The sequence below is a fragment of the Oncorhynchus nerka genome, linkage group LG27 (genome assembly GCF_034236695.1).
Source record: "Oncorhynchus nerka isolate Pitt River linkage group LG27, Oner_Uvic_2.0, whole genome shotgun sequence".
Classification (NCBI taxonomy): Eukaryota; Metazoa; Chordata; class Actinopteri; order Salmoniformes; family Salmonidae; genus Oncorhynchus; species Oncorhynchus nerka.
In genome coordinates this window covers 109,041,904-109,061,421 of record NC_088422.1, presented here as the reverse complement: position 1 = coordinate 109,061,421, position 19,518 = coordinate 109,041,904, and the positions used below count along the sequence as shown (strand labels likewise).

The window sequence follows — 19,518 nt, the reverse complement described above, 5'->3', positions numbered from 1 at the left end:
GCAGGGGAAAGAGACAGAGAGAGGCAGGGGCAGAGAGAGAGAGAGAGGCAGGGGGCAGAGAGAGAGAGGAGGGGGCAGGAGAGAGAGAGAGGCAGGGGGCAGAGAGAGAGAGAGCAGGGGGAAAGAGAGAGAGGAGAGAGGCAGAGGGCAGAGAGTAGGGAGAGAGAGCAGGGGGAAGAGAGAGACAGAGGCAGGGAGAGAGAGAGAGAGGCAGGGGGCAGAGAGAGAGAGGAGGGGGGGCAGAGAGAGAGAGAGGCAGGGGGAAGAGAGAGGCAGGGTCAGGAGGGAGAGAGAGAGAGAGGCAGGGGGAGAGAGAGAGAGAGAGGCAGGGGGCAGAAGAGAGAGAGAGGCAGGGGTCAGAGAGAGAGAGAGAGGCAGGGGAGAGAGAGAGAGAGAGAGGCAGGGGGGAAAGAGAGAGAGAGGCAGGGGGAAAGAGACAGAGGCAGGGGGAAAGAGAGAGAGGCAGGGGAAAGAGAGCAGAGGAGGGGAGAAAGAGAGAGGCAGGGGGGAGAGAGAGACGGCAGGGGGCAGAGAGCGGCAGGGGGAGAGAGAGAGAGGCAGGGGGCAGAGAGAGCGAGAGAGAGCAGAGAGGCAGGGGGCAGAGAGAGAGAGAGCAGAGGCAGGGGCAGAGAGAGAGAGAGAGAGAGGCAGGGGGCAGAGAGAGAGAGAGAGAGGCAGGGGGAAAGAGAGAGAGAGAGGCAGGGGCAGAGAGAGAGGGGAGAGGCAGGGGAAAGAGAGAGAGAGGCAGCAGGGGGAGAGAGAGAGGCAGGGGCAGAGAGAGAGACAGGGGCAGAGAGCGAGAGAGAGGCAGGAGGCAGAGAGAGAGAGCGAGAGAGAGGCAGAGGGGAAGCGAGAGAGGCAGGGGGCAGAGAGAGAGAGAGGCAGGGGGCAGAGAGAGAGAGAGAGAGCAGGGGGCAGAGAGAGAGAGAGGCAGGGGTCAGAGAGAGAGAGGCAGGGGGCAGAGAGAGAGGCAGGGGGCAGGGGAGAGAGAGCGAGAGAGAGGCAGGGGGCAGAGAGAGAGAGAGGCGAGAGAGAGGCAGGGGGAGAGAGAGAGGCAGGGGGCAGAGAGAGAGCGAGAGAGAGGCAGGAGGCAGAGAGAGAGCGAGAGAGACAGGGGAAAGAGACAGAGAGGCAGGGGGAAAGAGAGAGAGAGGCAGGGGGCAGAGAGAGAGAGAGAGGGGGGCAGAGAGAGAGAGAGAGAGAGAGAGAGAGAGGCAGGGGGCAGAGAGAGCGAGAGAGGCAGGGGGCAGAGAGAGAGAGAGAGGAGGCAGGAGAGAGAGAGAGAGAGGCAGGGAGAGAGAGAGAGACAGGAGAGAGAGAGAGCGAGAGAGAGGCAGGGGGCAGAGAGAGAGAGAGAGAGAGAGGCAGGGAGAGAGAGAGGCAGGGGCAGAGAGAGAGAGAGAGAGGCAGGAGGCAGAGAGAGAGAGACAGGGAAAGAGACAGAGAGGCAGGGGGAGAGAGAGAGAGAGGGGCAGAGAGAGAGAGAGCAGGGGGCAGAGAGAGAGAGAGAGAGAGAGAGAGAGAGAGAGAGAGAGAGAGAGAGAGAGAGAGAGAGAGAGACAGAGAGAGAGAGAGGCAGAGAGAGAGAGAAGAGAGAGAGAGAGGCAGAGAGAGAGAGAGAGAGAGAGAGAGAGAGAGAGAGAGAGAGAGAGAGAGAGAGAGAGAGAGAGGCAGAGAGAGAGAGAGAGAGAGAGAGAGAGAGAGAGAGAGAGAGGCAGAGAGAGAGAGAGAGAGAGAGAGGCAGAGAGAGAGAGAGAGAGAGAGAGAGAGAGAGAGAGAGAGAGAGAGAGAGACGAGAGGAGAGAGAAGAGAGAGAGAGAGAGAGGTAGAGAGAGAAGAGGGAGAGAAGAGACGTAGAGGTAGAGACGTGAGAGGTAGAGACGTAGAGAGGTAGAGGTAGAGGTAGAGAGGTAGAGAGGTAGAGAGGTAGAGGTAGAGAGGTAGAGGTAGAGACGTAGAGGTAGAGACGTAGAGGTAGAGACGTAGAGGTAGAGACGTAGAGGTAGAGACGTAGAGGTAGAGACGTAGAGGTAGAGACGTAGAGGTAGAGACGTAGAGGTAGAGACGTAGAGGTAGAGACGTAGAGGTAGAGACGTAGAGGTAGAGACGTAGAGGTAGAGACGAGCGGTAGAGACGTAGAGACGTAGAGGTAGAGAGGTAGAGACGTAGAGGTAGAGAGGTAGCGGTAGAGACATAAAGGTAGAGTCGTAGAGGTAGAGAGGTAGAGGTAGAGACGAGTGGTAGAGACGTAGTGGTAGAGACGTGGAAACGAGAGGTAGAGACGAGGTAGAGAATAAGAGACGAGAGGTAGAGACGTAGTGGTAGAGACGTGGAGAACGTAGAGAGGTAGAGACGTAGAGGTAGAGAATAAGAGACGAGAGGTAGAGACGAGAGGTAGAGACGTAGAGAGAGAGGTAGAGACGTGGAGAGACGAGAGAGAGATGGTAGAGACGAGCGGTAGAGACGTAGAGGTAGAGACGTAGAGAGAGGTAGAGACGTAGAGGTAGAGACGTAGAGGTAGAGACGTGGAAACGTAGAGACGTAGAGGTAGAGACGTAGAGGTAGAGACGTGGAAACGTAGAGACGTAGAGGTAGAGACGTAGTGGTAGAGACGTAGTGGTAGAGACGTAGTGGTAGAGACGTAGTGGTAGAGACGTAGAGGTAGAGACGTAGTGGTAGAGACGTAGAGGTAGAGACGTAGAGGTAGAGAGGTAGAGAGGTAGAGACGTAGAGGTAGAGACGTAGAGGTAGAGACGTAGAGGTAGAGACGTAGAGGTAGAGACGTAGAGGTAGAGACGTAGAGGTAGAGACGTAGAGGTAGAGACGTAGAGGTAGAGACGTAGAGGTAGAGACGTAGAGGTAGAGACGTAGAGGTAGAGACGTAGAGGTAGAGACGTAGTGGTAGAGAGGTAGAGACGTAGAGGTAGAGACGTAGAGGTAGAGACGTAGAGGTAGAGACGTAGAGGTAGAGACGTAGAGGTAGAGACGTAGCGGTAGCGAGGTAGAGAGGAAGAGACGTAGAGAGGAAGAGACGTAGAGAGGAAGAGACGTAGAGAGGAAGAGACGTAGAGGTAGAGACGTAGAGAGGAAGAGACGTAGAGAGGAAGAGACGTAGAGGTAGAGAGGTAGAGACGTAGAGGTAGAGAGGTAGAGACGTAGAGAGGTAGAGACGAGAGGTAGAGACGTAGAGGTAGAGACATAAAGGTAGAGTCGTAGCGGTAGAGAGGTAGAGACGTAGTGGTAGAGACGTAGCGGTAGAGACGTGGAAACGTAGAGGTAGAGACGTAGAGGTAGAGAATAAGAGACGTAGAGGTAGAGACGTAGTGGTAGAGACGTGGAAACGTAGAGGTAGAGACGTAGAGGTAGAGAATAAGAGACGTAGAGGTAGAGACGTAGAGGTAGAACGTAGAGGTAGAGACGTAGAGGTAGAGACGTAGAGGTAGAGACGTAGAGGTAGAGACGTGGAAACGTAGAGACGTAGAGGTAGAGACGTAGAGGTAGAGACGTGGAAACGTAGAGACGTAGTGGTAGAGACGTAGAGGTAGAGACGTAGAGGTAGAGACGTAGTGGTAGAGACGTAGAGGTAGAGACGTAGTGGTAGAGACGTAGAGGTAGAGACGTAGAGGTAGAGACGTAGAGGTAGAGACGTAGAGGTAGAGACGTAGAGGTAGAGACGTAGAGGTAGAGACGTAGAGGTAGAGAGGTAGAGACGTAGAGGTAGAGAATAAGAGATGTAGAGGTAGAGACGTAGAGGTAGAGACGTAGAGGTAGAGAATAAGAGACGTAGAGGTAGAGACGTAGAGGTAGAGACGTAGAGGAGAGAGGTAGAGACGTAGAGGTAGAGACGTAGAGGTAGAGACGTAGCGGTAGAGACGTAGCGGTAGAGACGTAGAGGTAGAGACGTAGAGGTAGAGACGTAGAGGTAGAGACGTAGAGGTAGAGACGTAGAGGTAGAGACGTAGAGGTAGAGACGTAGAGGTAGAGACGTAGAGGTAGAGACGTAGAGGTAGAGACGTAGAGGTAGAGACGTAGTGGTAGAGACGTAGTGGTAGAGAGGTAGAGACGTAGAGGTAGAGACGTAGAGGTAGAGACGTAGTGGTAGAGACGAGAGAGGAAGAGACGTAGAGGTAGAGACGTAGAGAGGAAGAGACGTAGAGGTAGAGAGGAAGAGACGTAGAGAGGAAGAGACGTAAGAGAGGAAGAGACGTAGAGAGGAAGAGACGTAGAGAGGAAGAGACGTAGAGAGGAAGAGACGTAGAGGTAGAGACGTAGAGAGGAAGAGACGTAGAGAGGAAGAGACGTAGAGAGGAAGAGACGTAGAGAGGAAGAGGTAGAGACGTAGAGGTAGAGAGGTAGAGACGTAGAGGTAGAGAGGTAGAGACGTAGAGAGGTAGAGAGGTAGAGACGTGGAGAGGAAGAGACGTAGAGAGGAAGAGACGTAGAGAGGAAGAGACGTAGAGAGGAAGAGAGAGAGGTAGAGACGTAGAGAGGTAGAGACGTAGAGAGGAAGAGACGTAGAGAGGAAGAGACGTAGAGAGGTAGAGACGTAGAGACGTAGAGAGGAAGAGACGTAGAGAGGAAGAGGTAGCGAGGTAGAGACGTAGAGGTAGAGAGGTAGAGACGTAGAGGTAGAGACGTAGAGAGGAAGAGACGTAGAGAGGAAGAGGTAGCGACGTAGAGGCAGAGAGAGAGCGGGGAGGAATTACTAACCTGCTGGAGGAACATCTGGAGGTGTTCCTGGCTGAGGATCATGCTGGAGCCCTGGTGGCCCGTGAAGAGCACCCTGCTCCCGGGGCTGTGCTGCTGGGCTAGGTGGGGGACCAGTGTGGTGGACACAGATAAGGACGGAGAGGAGGAGGGGACAGACATGGCCATGGAGACAGAGGGCCCAGCCTGCATAGAGAGGATGGAGGAGGGCTGAGGGGCTTGTCCAGGGTGGGCTGCCTGCTCTGTAGAACTCCCCCGCATCGGCACACTACCCCCAGGCTGGCCCTGTGCAATGGCAGCAGCCCCACCCACCACGCTGCTGGGAACGCCCCCTGGCTGTGGCTGCAGAGCGGGCTGCAAGCTGACAGCAGGACTCAACCCTTCTACCTGGCTCAGCATGGCCAGGGAGTTGTGCAAGGGCATGCCCTGGATCACTGTGTGGGCCTGGTGACCCGTGACTGGGTGGCTCTGGCTCTGGGAGAGGGTGACAGGCATCTGGAAGATCTGATGTCCCACCCCCATCTGGCCCGGCTGCAGCTGGATGTGGCCCTGGAGCAGAGGGTGGCCCTGAGAAGTCAGCACCTGGCCCAGGTTGATGTTCTGGTGCTGAGCCAGGATCTGGTTGGCTATCAGCTGGCCCCCAGGCCCCCGGGAGGTGATAATGTGGCCCCCAGGGTGCTGCGTGAGGATCTGACCCCCAGCTAGCTGTTGTGGCAGGAGGAACTGGTGGTTCTGCCCCCCCAGCATGATGCTGCCTGGCTGGTTGAGCAGGTGGACACTCAGTGCTTTCCCAGAGGGGTGGTGGGCTGTCTGCTGTTTGAACAGAGCCTGTTGGGGAAGCCCTGCCTGGGAGGTCAGGACCACGTTGGCGCCAGGCTTGCCTGTCAGGAAGGCTACATTCTGGGCAGCGGAGACAGGGACCTGAGCCCCAAGAGCCTTGTTGGCATCATTCTGGAGGGTGTGGGGCTGGGCCTGCTGCTGCTTGAACAGTTTGGGCTGGATGGCTGCGCCCCCCTGGGGGGGTTTGGGCTGGATGGGGGTCGGGGTTCGCTGGATGATCAGGTTCTGCCCCTGTTGACCCAAGCTTCCAGCAGCAGTTATGGTGCTACCGTTACTGTTAGAGCCAAACGCCGGGCCGTTTAAAACTGGAGATCCCAGAGTAGCTTTGCCCCCTTGGATCAGAAGTCCCCCTCCCAGTCCGCCCTGCCCACCTGCCCCCTGTGCCTCGGGGCCAGGCTGGTGCAGCTGGTATCCTCCCATACTCTTGGCCAGGATGGGCTGTCCTGATTGGTTCATAGTCATCACAGTGGGCTGGCCCATCACCTGTATCTGTCCCAGTCCCAGGTGACCTGACTGACAGCCGTTAGGTAGAGCCTGGAGGGAGGAGATTGGCTGAAGGGTGACGTTACCCAGGCCTGCCACCTGCTGAATGAAAGGCTGCATACTGATTGTCTGGGCCTTGTTCATGACCTGGGGCCCAAACTCCAGGCCCTGTTGGGCCAGCACCGAGCCCAGCATGTCAGCTGTGGCCTGGGGAGGGGTGGCGGAGGAGCCTGGAGCTCCAGGGAAGATGGGGAGCCCCACCCCCGCAGTGGTCCCTCCAGACCCAGTCAGGCTGTCTGTACAGGGCAGGGTCTGGACCACCTGAGTCAGACCTGGCATGGTGAGGTCGAAGGAGCCCAGGTCTAGCTCTGCCTCGGCCTCCTGCAGGCTCTGCTCTGTAATGTTAGCCTCCGCCAGGCTCTGCTGCAGGATGTCACATGGCTCCATGGTGTTGTTACCGCTACCGCCCGGCGACCCGCCCAGGATGACATCATCTTCCAGGAAGTCCAGGTCCACACTGACCCGGGGCAAGGCTGGCTGCTCATTGGACAGCAGCTGGACTGGGGGCCGGACCTCTGGAATATGGCACTATGAAAGAAGAGGGAGAAGGTCTGTGATGGAAGATGAAAAGATGAGAAAAGGTCTGACGGAGGACGAGAAGAGATGAGAAAAGGTCTGACGGAGGACGAGAAGAGGGAGAGGGTCTGACGGAGGACTAGAAGAGATGAGAAAAGGTCTGACGGAGGACGAGAAGAGATGAGAAAAGGTCTGACGGAGGACGAGAAGAGATGAGAAAAGGTCTGACGGAGGACGAGAAGAGATGAGAAAAGGTCTGACGGAGGACGAGAAGAGATGAGAAAAGGTCTGACGGAGGACGAGAAGAGGGAGAGGGTCTGACGGAGGACGAGAATAGATGAGAAAAGGTCTGACGGAGGAGGACGAGAAGAGATGAGAAAAGGTCTGACGGAGGAGGACGAGAAGAGATGAGAAAAGGTCTGACGGAGGAGGACGAGAAGAGATGAGAAAAGGTCTGACGGAGGACGAGAAGAGGGAGAGGGTCTGACTGAGGACGAGAAGAGATGAGAAGAGGTCTGACGGAGGAGGACGAGAAGAGATGAGAAAAGGTCTGTCGGAGGACGAGAAGAGATGAGAAAAGGTCTGGCGGAGGACGAGAAGAGGGAGAAGTACTGGCGGAGGACGAGAAGAGGGAGAGGGTCTGACGGAGGACGAGAAGAGGGAGAGGGTCTGACGGAGGATGAGAAGAGGGAGAGGGTCTGACGGAGGACGAGAAGAGATGAGAAAAGGTCTGACGGAGGACGAGAAGAGATGAGAAAAGGTCTGACGGAGGACGAGAAGAGGGAGAGGGTCTGACGTAGGAGGACGAGAAGAGATGAGAAAAGGTCTGTCGGAGGACGAGAAGAGATGAGAAAAGGTCTGTCGGAGGACGAGAAGAGATGAGAAAAGGTCTGGCGGAGGACGAGAAGAGGGAGAAGTTCTGGCGGAGGACGAGAAGAGATGAGAAAAGGTCTGTCGGAGGACGAGAAGAGATGAGAAAAGGTCTGTCGGAGGACGAGAAGAGATGAGAAAAGGTCTGTCGGAGGACGAGAAGAGATGAGAAAAGGTCTGACGGAGGACGAGAAGAGATGAGAAAAGGTCTGACGGAGGACGAGAAGAGATGAGAAAAGGTCTGACGGAGGACGAGAAGAGATGAGAAAAGGTCTGACGGAGGACGAGAAGAGGGAGAGGGTCTGACGGAGGACGAGAAGAGATGAGAAAAGGTCTGACGGAGGAGGACGAGAAGAGATGAGAAAAGGTCTGTCGGAGGACGAGAAGAGGGAGAAGTTCTGGCGGAGGACGAGAAGAGGGAGAAGTTCTGGCGGAGGACGAGAAGAGGGAGAGGGTCTGACGAAGGACGAGAAGAGGGAGAGGGTCTGACGGAGGACGAGAAGAGGGAGAGGGTCTGACGGAGGACGAGAAGAGATGAGAAAAGGTCTGACGGAGGACGAGAAGAGATGAGAAAAGGTCTGACGGAGGACGAGAAGAGGGAGAGGGTCTGACGGAGGACGAGAAGAGATGAGAAAAGGTCTGTCGGAGGACGAGAAGAGGGAGAAGTTCTGGCGGAGGACGAGAAGAGGGAGAAGTTCTGGCGGAGGACGAGAAGAGGGAGAAGTTCTGGCGGAGGACGAGAAGAGGGAGAAGTTCTGGCGGAGGACGAGAAGAGGGAGAGGGTCTGACGGAGGACGAGAAGAGGGAGAGGGTCTGACGGAGGACGAGAAGAGGGAGAAGGTCTGACGGAGGACGAGAAGAGGGAGAGGGTCTGACGGAGGACGAGAAGAGGGAGAAGGTCTGACGGAGGACGAGAAGAGGGAGAGGGTCTGACGGAGGACGAGAAGGTCTGGCGGAGGACGAGAAGAGAGAGAAAGTCTGATGCGGACGAGGAGAAGAGAGAAAATCTGTGAGGACAAGAAGAAGAGAGAAGGTCTAATGAGGACGAGGAGAAGAGGTCTGATGGGGACGAGAACAGGAGGGAGAAGGTCTGATGAGGACGAGGAGAAGAGAGAAGGTCTGTGATGGAGGTCAAGAAGCAAAGGGATGAGGAGGAGAATTGAGTAGAGTAGAGAAGGAAGGGGTTGACACAGGCTTCAAATCGTGGAGATGTTGACCAGACAGGCTCTCCTAGACCACTATAGTGTTAGGCCTCCCAGCCAGTGGGGGGTGATATGGCGTGATCGGAGAGAGATGCATGCTACATGAACATGTATGAATGGAGACAGGTGGGTCAGAGGTTAGAGGGCCTTCACTCACCCCAGCACCCGAGAAGAAAGAGCTGGAGGGATCGCTCGAGCCATCCAATAGGTCGTCAGTGTTCAGCTAGACAGACAGACCGACAAAGCCAGGACAGAGGGGACACAGAACGACAGACAAACAGGCCAGAGGGAGACGCACCCCACAAGGATAGAGAGACGGACAGAGAGCGAGAGAGGCGGGCAGACAGAGAGCGAGAGAGGCGGGCAGACAGAGAGCGAGAGAGGCGGGCAGGCAGAGAGCGAGAGAGGCGGGCAGACAGAGAGCGAGAGAGGGGGCAGACAGAGAGCGAGAGAGGGGGCAGACCCACCAGTGACCCAAGATTGAGGAGGGGCAGCAAAGTGGTTTAGAGGTGAGAGGGACAGAAAGCAAGGAACAAACAGAATCAGAAGAGGGCTTGCGTTAGATTAGTAGTGGTCATTGTGGATTAATAAAGTGAAAAGGCACAGTTGAAATCCTAAAGATCCCTCACATATAGTTCCCTCACACATACAGTGGGGCAAAACAGTATTTAGTCAGCCACCAATTGTGCAAGTTCTCCCACTTAAAAAGATGAGGCCTGTAATTGTCATCATAGGTATACTTCAACTATGACAGACAAAATGAGGGGAAAAAAATTCAGAAAATCACTTTGTAGGATTTTTTATGAATTTATTTGCAAATTATGGTGGAAAATAAGTATTTGGTCAATAACAAAAGTTTCTCAATACTTTGTTATATACCCTTTGTTGGCAATGACAGAGGTCAAACGTTTTCTGTAAGTCTTCACAAGGTTTTCACACACTTTTGCTGGTATTTTGGCCCATTCCTCCATGCAGATCTCCTCTAGAGCAGTGATGTTTTGGGGCTGTTGCTGGGCAACACGGACTTTCAACTCTCTCCAAAGATTTTCTATGGGGTTGAGATCTGGAGACTGGCTAGGCCACTCCAGGACCTTGAAATGCTTCTTACAAAGCCACTCCTTCGTTGCCCGGGCGGTGTGTTTGGGATCATTGTCATGCTGAAAGACCCAGCCACGTTTCATCTTCAATGCCCTTGCTGATGGAAGGAGGTTTTCACTCAAAATCTCACGATACATGGCCCCATTCATTCTTTCCTTTACACGGATCAGTCATCCTGGTCCCTTTACAGAAAAACAGCCCCAAAGAATGATGTTTCCAACCCCATGCTTCACAGTAGGTATGGTGTTCTTTGGATGCAACTCAGCATTCTTTGTCCTCCAAACAAAACGAGTTGAGTTTTTACCAAAAAGTTATATTTTGGTTTCATCTGACCATATGACATTCTCACAATCTTCTTCTGGATCATCCAAATGCTCTCTAACAAACTTCAGACGGGCCTGGACATGTACTGGCTTAAGCAGGGGGACACGTCTGGCACTGCAGGATTTGAGTCCCTGGCGGCGTAGTGTGTTACTGATGGTAGGCTTTGTTACTTTGGTCCCAGCTCTCTGCAGGTCATTCACTAGGCCCCCCCGTGTGGTTCTGGGATTTTTGCTCACCGTTCTTGTGATCATTTTGACCCCACGGGGTGAGATCTTGCGTGGAGCCCCAGATCGAGGAAGATTATCAGTGGTCTTGTATGTCTTCCATTTCCTAATAATTGCTCCCACAGTTGATTTCTTCAAACCAAGCTGCTTACCTATTGCAGATTCAGTCTTCCCAGCCTGGTGCAGGTCTACAATTTTGTTTCTGGTGTCCATTGACAGCTCTTTGGTCTTGGCCATAGTGGAGTTTGGAGTGTGACTGTTTGAGGTTGTGGACAAGTGTCTTTTATACTGATAACAAGTTCAAACAGGTGCCATTAATACAGGTAACGAATGGAGGACAGAGGAGCCTCTTAAAGAAGAAGTTACAGGTCTGTGAGACAGAAATCTTGCTTGTTTGTAGGTGACCAAATACTTATTTTCCACCATAATTTGCAAATAAATTAATTACAAATCCTTCAATGTGATTTTCTGGATTTTCTTTCTCATTTTGTCTGTCATAGTTGAAGTGAACCTATGATGAAAATTACAGGCCTCTCATCTTTTTAAGTAGGAGAACTTGCACAATTGGTGGCTGACTAAATACTTTTTTTCCCTCACATATAGTTCCCTCACATATAGTTCCCTCACATATAGTTCCCTCACATATAGTTCCCTCACATATAGTTCCCTCACATATAGTTCCCTCACATATAGTTCCCTCACATATAGTTCCCTCACATATAGTTCCCTCACATATAGATCCCTCACATATAGATCCCTCACATATAGATCCCTCACATATAGATCCCTCACATATAGATCCCTCACATATAGATCCCTCACATATAGTTCCCTCACATATAGTTCCCTCACATATAGATCCCTCACATATAGATCCCTCACATATAGATCCCTCACATATAGATCCCTCACATATAGATCCCTCACATATAGTTCCCTCACATATAGTTCCTCACATATAGTTCCCTCACAAAGATCCCTCATATAGATCCCTCACATATAGATCCCTCAAGCATATAGATCCCTCACATAAGCAGCAAAGATCCCCATATAGATTGATCCCTCACAGAAACACATATAGATCCCTTTAGATAAGTGCACAAGGTGTGTGCAGTAGCCAGTGAATATAGAACTAAGATGGTCACTGTCTCCATGCTCAACAGATCCCTCACAAGTAGATTATCTGATCCCTCAGTAAGATCCCTCAGATCCCTCACATATAGATCCCTCCGTCCCCCATATAGATGCCTCAGATCCCTCACATATAGTTCCCTCACATATAGATCCCTCACATATAGATCCCTCACATATAGATCCCTCACATATAGATCCCTCATAAAGCAAGAAACCACAAGCAGCAGCAAAGCCCATTGAAACAGAAACACACACATCCCTTTAGATAAGTGCACAAGGTGTGTGCAGTAGCCAGTGAACTTGAACTAAGATGGTCACTGTCTCCATGCTCAACAGAAGTAGAGGTTATCTGGTGCCAGTAAGTCAACCGCGTCCGTCCCGGTGCGTCAGGTCAACCGCGGCCGTCCCCGGTGCGTCAGGTCAACCGCGGCCGTCCCCGGTGCCTCAGGTCAACCGCGGCCGTCCCCGGTGCGTCAGGTCAACCGCGGCCGTCCCCGGTGCGTCAGGTCAACCGCGTCCGACCCCGGTGCGTCAGGTCAACGCGGCCGTCCCGGTGCGTCAGGTCAACGCGTCCGTCCCGGTGCGTCAGGTCAACAGCGTCCGACCCCGGTGCGTCAGGTCAACGCGTCCGACCCGGTCGTCAGGTCAACAGCGTCCGTCCCGGTCGTCAGGTCAACAGCGTCCGACCCGGGGCGTCAGGTCAACCGCGTCCGACCCGGTGCGTCAGGTCAAGCAGCGTCCGACCCGGTGCGTCAGGTCAACGCGTCCGACCCGGTGCGTCAGGTCAACAGCGTCCGACCCGGTGCGTCAGGTCAACAGCGTCCGACCCGGTGCGTCAGGTCAACAGCGTCCGACCCGGTGCGTCAGGTCAACAGCGTCCGACCCGGTGCGTCAGGTCAACCAGCGTCCGACCCGGTGCGTCAGGTCGCGCGTCCGACCCGGTGCGTCAGGTCAACCAGCGTCCGACCCGGTCGTCAGGTCAACAGCGTCCGACCCCGGTGCGTCAGGTCAACAGCGTCCGACCCGGTCGTCAGGTCAACGCGTCCGACCCGGTGCGTCAGGTCAACCGCGTCCGACCCGGTGCGTCAGGTCAACGCGTCCGACCCGGTCGTCAGGTCAACCAGCGTCCGACCCGGTGCGTCAGGTCAACCGCGTCCGACCCCCGGTCGTCAGGTCAGGTCAACCGCGTCCGACCCCGGTGCGTCAGGTCAACCGCGTCCGACCCCGGTGCGTCAGGTCAACCGCGTCCGACCTCGGTGCGTCAGGTCAACCGCGTCCGACCTCGGTGCGTCAGGTCAACCGCGTCCGTCCTCGGTGCGTCAGGTCAACTGCTATGAAATAATCCAGGTAACTCCTCAGCAAGTACAAAAGAGGCATCATAACCATCCTTGCAGTTAAATAGCAGCCACTTACATGGGCGTCTAATCCATGAAGAAAGTCGTTGAGTGCTTCTGGGTCACTGTGAAGAGAGGAACATTGGTCAGACAATGAGGTCACATCCACATGGCCTTAAGAAAGTATTCATTCCACTTGACTTATTCCACATTTTGTTGTGTTACAAGCTGATTTACATAAGTATTCACACCCGAGTCAATACATGTAGAATCATCTTTGATTACAGCTGGGAGTCGTTCTGAGTATGTCTAAGAGTTTACCACACCTGGACTGTACAAAACTTACATTCACATTTGACATTTCAGTCATTTAACAGACGCTCTTAACCAGAGCAACTAGGGTGAAATGCCTTGCTCGGGTGCAAATTAGCCATTTTTTCACCTAGTCTGCTCAGGGATTCAACCAGCGACCTTAAGTTTACTGGCCCAATCCTCTTATCTGGGCGGCTAGACTACCTGCCGCACAGATATTCCCATTATTATTTTCAAATTTCCTCAAGCTGTCAAATTGGTTGCTGATCATTTCTAGAAAACCATTTAAGTATTGGCATAGATTTTCCAAGCAGAATTCAGTCCAAACTAACTCGGCCACTCAGGAACATTCACTGTCTTCTTGGTAAGAAACTCCAGTGTAGATTTGGCCTTGTGTTTTAGGTTATTGTCCTGCTGAAAGGTGAATTAATCTCCCAGTGTCTGGGGAAAGCAGACTGAACCAGGTTATTGTCCTGCTGAAAGGTGAATTCATCTCCCAGTGTCTGGGGAAAGCAGACTGAACCAGGTTATTGTCCTGCTGAAAGGTGAATTAATCTCCCAGTGTCTGGGGGAAAGCAGACTGAACCAGGTTATTGTCCTGCTGAAAGGTGAATTCATCTCCCAGTGTCTGGGGAAAGCAGACTGAACCAGGTTATTGTCCTGCTGAAAGGTGAATTAATCTCCCAGTGTCTGGGGGAAAGCAGACTGAACCAGGTTATTGTCCTGCTGAAAGGTGAATTCATCTCCCAGTGTCTGGGGGAAAGCAGACTGAACCAGGTTATTGTCCTGCTGAAAGGTGAATTCATCTCCCAGTGTCTGGGGAAAGCAGACTGAACCAGGTTATTGTCCTGCTGAAAGGTGAATTAATCTCCCAGTGTCTGGGGAAAGCAGACTGAACCAGGTTATTGTCCTGCTGAAAGGTGAATTCATCTCCCAGTGTCTGGGGGAAAGCAGACTGAACCAGGTTATTGTCCTGCTGAAAGGTGAATTCATCTCCCAGTGTCTGGGGAAAGCAGACTGAACCAGGTTATTGTCCTGCTGAAAGGTGAATTCATCTCCCAGTGTCTGGGGAAAGCAGACTGAACCAGGTTATTGTCCTGCTGAAAGGTGAATTCATCTCCCAGTGTCTGGGGGAAAGCAGACTGAACCAGGTTATTGTCCTGCTGAAAGGTGAATTCATCTCCCAGTGTCTTGGGGAAAGCAGACTGAACCAGGTTATTGTCCTGCTGAAAGGTGAATTCATCTCCCAGTGTCTGGGGAAAGCAGACTGAACCAGGTTATTGTCCTGCTGAAAGGTGAATTCATCTCCCAGTGTCTGGGGAAAGCAGACTGAACCAGGTTATTGTCCTGCTGAAAGGTGAATTCATCTCCCAGTGTCTGGGGGAAAGCAGACTGAACCAGGTTATTGTCCTGCTGAAAGGTGAATTCATCTCCCAGTGTCTGGGGAAAGCAGACTGAACCAGGTTATTGTCCTGCTGAAAGGTGAATTCATCTCCCAGTGTCTGGGGAAAGCAGACTGAACCAGGTTATTGTCCTGCTGAAAGGTGAATTCATCTCCCAGTGTCTGGGGAAAGCAGACTGAACCAGGTTATTGTCCTGCTGAAAGGTGAATTCATCTCCCAGTGTCTGGGGAAAGCAGACTGAACCAGGTTATTGTCCTGCTGAAAGGTGAATTCATCTCCCAGTGTCTGGGGGAAAGCAGACTGAACCAGGTTATTGTCCTGCTGAAAGGTGAATTCATCTCCCAGTGTCTGGGGGAAAGCAGACTGAACCAGGTTATTGTCCTGCTGAAAGGTGAATTCATCTCCCAGTGTCTGGGGAAAGCAGACTGAACCAGGTTATTGTCCTGCTGAAAGGTGAATTCATCTCCCAGTGTCTGGGGAAAGCAGACTGAACCAGGTTATTGTCCTGCTGAAAGGTGAATTCATCTCCCAGTGTCTGGGGAAAGCAGACTGAACCAGGTTATTGTCCTGCTGAAAGGTGAATTCATCTCCCAGTGTCTGGGGGAAAGCAGACTGAACCAGGTTATTGTCCTGCTGAAAGGTGAATTCATCTCCCAGTGTCTGGGGAAAGCAGACTGAACCAGGTTATTGTCCTGCTGAAAGGTGAATTCATCTCCCAGTGTCTGGGGAAAGCAGACTGAACCAGGTTATTGTCCTGCTGAAAGGTGAATTCATCTCCCAGTGTCTGGGGAAAGCAGACTGAACCAGGTTATTGTCCTGCTGAAAGGTGAATTCATCTCCCAGTGTCTGGGGAAAGCAGACTGAACCAGGTTATTGTCCTGCTGAAAGGTGAATTCATCTCCCAGTGTCTGGGGAAAGCAGACTGAACCAGGTTATTGTCCTGCTGAAAGGTGAATTCATCTCCCAGTGTCTGGGGAAAGCAGACTGAACCAGGTTATTGTCCTGCTGAAAGGTGAATTCATCTCCCAGTGTCTGGGGAAAGCAGACTGAACCAGGTTATTGTCCTGCTGAAAGGTGAATTCATCTCCCAGTGTCTGGGGAAAGCAGACTGAACCAGGTTATTGTCCTGCTGAAAGGTGAATTCATCTCCCAGTGTCTGGGGAAAGCAGACTGAACCAGGTTATTGTCCTGCTGAAAGGTGAATTCATCTCCCAGTGTCTGGGGAAAGCAGACTGAACCAGGTTATTGTCCTGCTGAAAGGTGAATTCATCTCCCAGTGTCTGGGGGAAAGCAGACTGAACCAGGTTATTGTCCTGCTGAAAGGTGAATTCATCTCCCAGTGTCTGGGGAAAGCAGACTGAACCAGGTTATTGTCCTGCTGAAAGGTGAATTCATCTCCCAGTGTCTGGGGAAAGCAGACTGAACCAGGTTATTGTCCTGCTGAAAGGTGAATTCATCTCCCAGTGTCTGGGGAAAGCAGACTGAACCAGGTTATTGTCCTGCTGAAAGGTGAATTCATCTCCCAGTGTCTGGGGAAAGCAGACTGAACCAGGTTATTGTCCTGCTGAAAGGTGAATTCATCTCCCAGTGTCTGGGGAAAGCAGACTGAACCAGGTTATTGTCCTGCTGAAAGGTGAATTCATCTCCCAGTGTCTGGGGAAAGCAGACTGAACCAGGTTATTGTCCTGCTGAAAGGTGAATTCATCTCCCAGTGTCTGGGGAAAGCAGACTGAACCAGGTTATTGTCCTGCTGAAAGGTGAATTCATCTCCCAGTGTCTGGGGAAAGCAGACTGAACCAGGTTATTGTCCTGCTGAAAGGTGAATTCATCTCCCAGTGTCTGGGGAAAGCAGACTGAACCAGGTTATTGTCCTGCTGAAAGGTGAATTCATCTCCCAGTGTCTGGGGAAAGCAGACTGAACCAGGTTATTGTCCTGCTGAAAGGTGAATTCATCTCCCAGTGTCTGGGGAAAGCAGACTGAACCAGGTTATTGTCCTGCTGAAAGGTGAATTCATCTCCCAGTGTCTGGGGAAAGCAGACTGAACCAGGTTATTGTCCTGCTGAAAGGTGAATTCATCTCCCAGTGTCTGGGGAAAGCAGACTGAACCAGGTTATTGTCCTGCTGAAAGGTGAATTCATCTCCCAGTGTCTGGGGAAAGCAGACTGAACCAGGTTATTGTCCTGCTGAAAGGTGAATTCATCTCCCAGTGTCTGGGGGAAAGCAGACTGAACCAGGTTATTGTCCTGCTGAAAGGTGAATTCATCTCCCAGTGTCTGGGGAAAGCAGACTGAACCAGGTTATTGTCCTGCTGAAAGGTGAATTCATCTCCCAGTGTCTGGGGAAAGCAGACTGAACCAGGTTATTGTCCTGCTGAAAGGTGAATTCATCTCCCAGTGTCTGGGGAAAGCAGACTGAACCAGGTTATTGTCCTGCTGAAAGGTGAATTCATCTCCCAGTGTCTGGGGAAAGCAGACTGAACCAGGTTATTGTCCTGCTGAAAGGTGAATTCATCTCCCAGTGTCTGGGGAAAGCAGACTGAACCAGGTTATTGTCCTGCTGAAAGGTGAATTCATCTCCCAGTGTCTGGGGGAAAGCAGACTGAACCAGGTTATTGTCCTGCTGAAAGGTGAATTCATCTCCCAGTGTCTGGGGAAAGCAGACTGAACCAGGTTATTGTCCTGCTGAAAGGTGAATTCATCTCCCAGTGTCTGGGGGAAAGCAGACTGAACCAGGTTATTGTCCTGCTGAAAGGTGAATTCATCTCCCAGTGTCTGGGGGAAAGCAGACTGAACCAGGTTATTGTCCTGCTGAAAGGTGAATTCATCTCCCAGTGTCTGGGGAAAGCAGACTGAACCAGGTTATTGTCCTGCTGAAAGGTGAATTCATCTCCCAGTGTCTGGGGAAAGCAGACTGAACCAGGTTATTGTCCTGCTGAAAGGTGAATTCATCTCCCAGTGTCTGGGGAAAGCAGACTGAACCAGGTTATTGTCCTGCTGAAAGGTTAATTCATCCCCAGTGTCTGGGGAAAGCAGACAACCAGGTTATTGTCCTGCTGAAAGGTGAATTCATCTCCCAGTGTCTGGGGAAAGCAGACTGAACCAGGTTATTGTCCTGCTGAAAGGTGAATTCATCTCCCAGTGTCTGGGGAAAGCAGACTGAACCAGGTTATTGTCCTGCAGGTGAATTCATCTCCCACTGCTGAAAGGTGAATTAATCTCCCAGTGTCTGGGGAAAGCAGACTGAACCAGGTTATTGTCCTGCTGAAAGGTGAATTCATCTCCCAGTGTCTGGGAGAAAGCAGACTGAACCAGGTTATTGTCCTGCTGAAAGGTGAATTCATCTCCCAGTGTCTGGGGGAAAGCAGACTGAACCAGGTTATTGTCCTGCTGAAAGGTGAATTCATCTCCCAGTGTCTGGGGGAAAGCAGACTGAACCAGGTTATTGTCCTGCTGAAAGGTGAATTCATCTCCCAGTGTCTGGGGAAAGCAGACAACCAGGTTATTGTCCTGCTGAAAGGTGAATTAATCTCCCAGTGTCTGGGGGAAAGCAGACTGAACCAGGTTTTCCTCTAGGATTGTGCTTCGCTCCGTTTCCGTTTCTTTACAATCACAACGATAACATGCTTGTTCTACTACTATGTACTATTACTACTACTATGTACTATTACTACTACTATGTACTATTACTACTACGTACTACTACTACTACTACTGTACTACTATGTACTATTACTACTACTATGTACTATTACTACTATGTACTACTACTACTACTATGTACTACTACTATGTACTATTACTACTACTATGTACTATTACTACTACTATGTACTATTACTACTACTATGTACTATTACTACTACTACTTACTACTATGTACTATTACTACTACTATGTACTACTACTACTACTATGTACTATTACTACTACTATTACTATGTACTACTACTACTACTATGTACTACTACTACTATGTACTATGTACTACTACTACTACTACTACTATGTACTATGTACTACTACTACTATGTACTATTACTACTATGTACTATGTACTATTACTACTACTATTACTACTACTATTACTATGTACTATTACTACTACTATGTACTATTACTACTACTATGTACTACTACTATGTACTACTACTATGTACTACTACTATGTACTACTACTACTACTACGACTATTACTACTACTACGACTATTACTACTACTACTACTATGTACTACTACTACTACTACTATGTACTACTACTATGTACTACTACTACGTACTAGTACTACTACTACGTACTAGTACTACTACTACTACTACTACTACTATGTACTATTACTACTACTATGTACTATTACTATGTACTATTACTACTACTATGTACTATTACTACTACTACTAAACTATGGTCTTCACAATTTGTATTCGGGACAAAAAGTGAATTGCTTTGCATATTTTGCAGTATTGCGTTAGTGCCTTGTTGCAAAAAGGATGCATGTTTTGGAATATTTTTTTTTCTGTACAGGCTTCCTTCTTTTCACTCTTGTCGATTAGTGTTGTGGAGTAACTACAATGTTGTTGATCCAGCCTCAGTTTTCTATCACAGCCGTTAAACTCTAACTCCGTAACCATTGGCCTCATGGTTAAATCCCTGAGTGGTTTCCTTACTCTCTGGCAACTGAGTTAAGAAGAAAGCCTGTACCTTTGCAGTGACTGGGTGTATTGATACACCATCCGACGTGTAATTAAATAACTTCACCATACACAATATTCAATGTTATTTTTTAGGTGCCCTTTGTGAGGCATTGGAAAACCTCCCTAGACCTTGTGGTTGAATATGTGCTCGACTGAGGGAACTTACAGATAATTCTGTGTGGAGTACAGAGATGAGGGACCTTACAGATAATTCTGTGTGGAGTACAGAGATGAGGGACCTGACAGATAATTCTGTGTGGAGTACAGAGATGAGGGAACTTACAGATAATTCTGTGTGGAGTACAGAGATGAGGTAG

The 19,518-nt window shown here is 51.0% G+C and overlaps 1 protein-coding gene across 1 annotated transcript in view; it reads right to left on the bottom strand.

Moving 5' to 3' along the window:
• Window positions 1-19,518, bottom strand: part of LOC115118994 (BRD4-interacting chromatin-remodeling complex-associated protein-like) — a 124,802-nt gene that overhangs the window by 90,621 nt on the left and 14,663 nt on the right. The window contains 2 exon segments of the mRNA XM_065011244.1: window positions 4,711-6,618; window positions 12,872-12,917. Coding sequence (XP_064867316.1) covers window positions 4,711-6,618; window positions 12,872-12,917 — 1,954 coding nt within the window.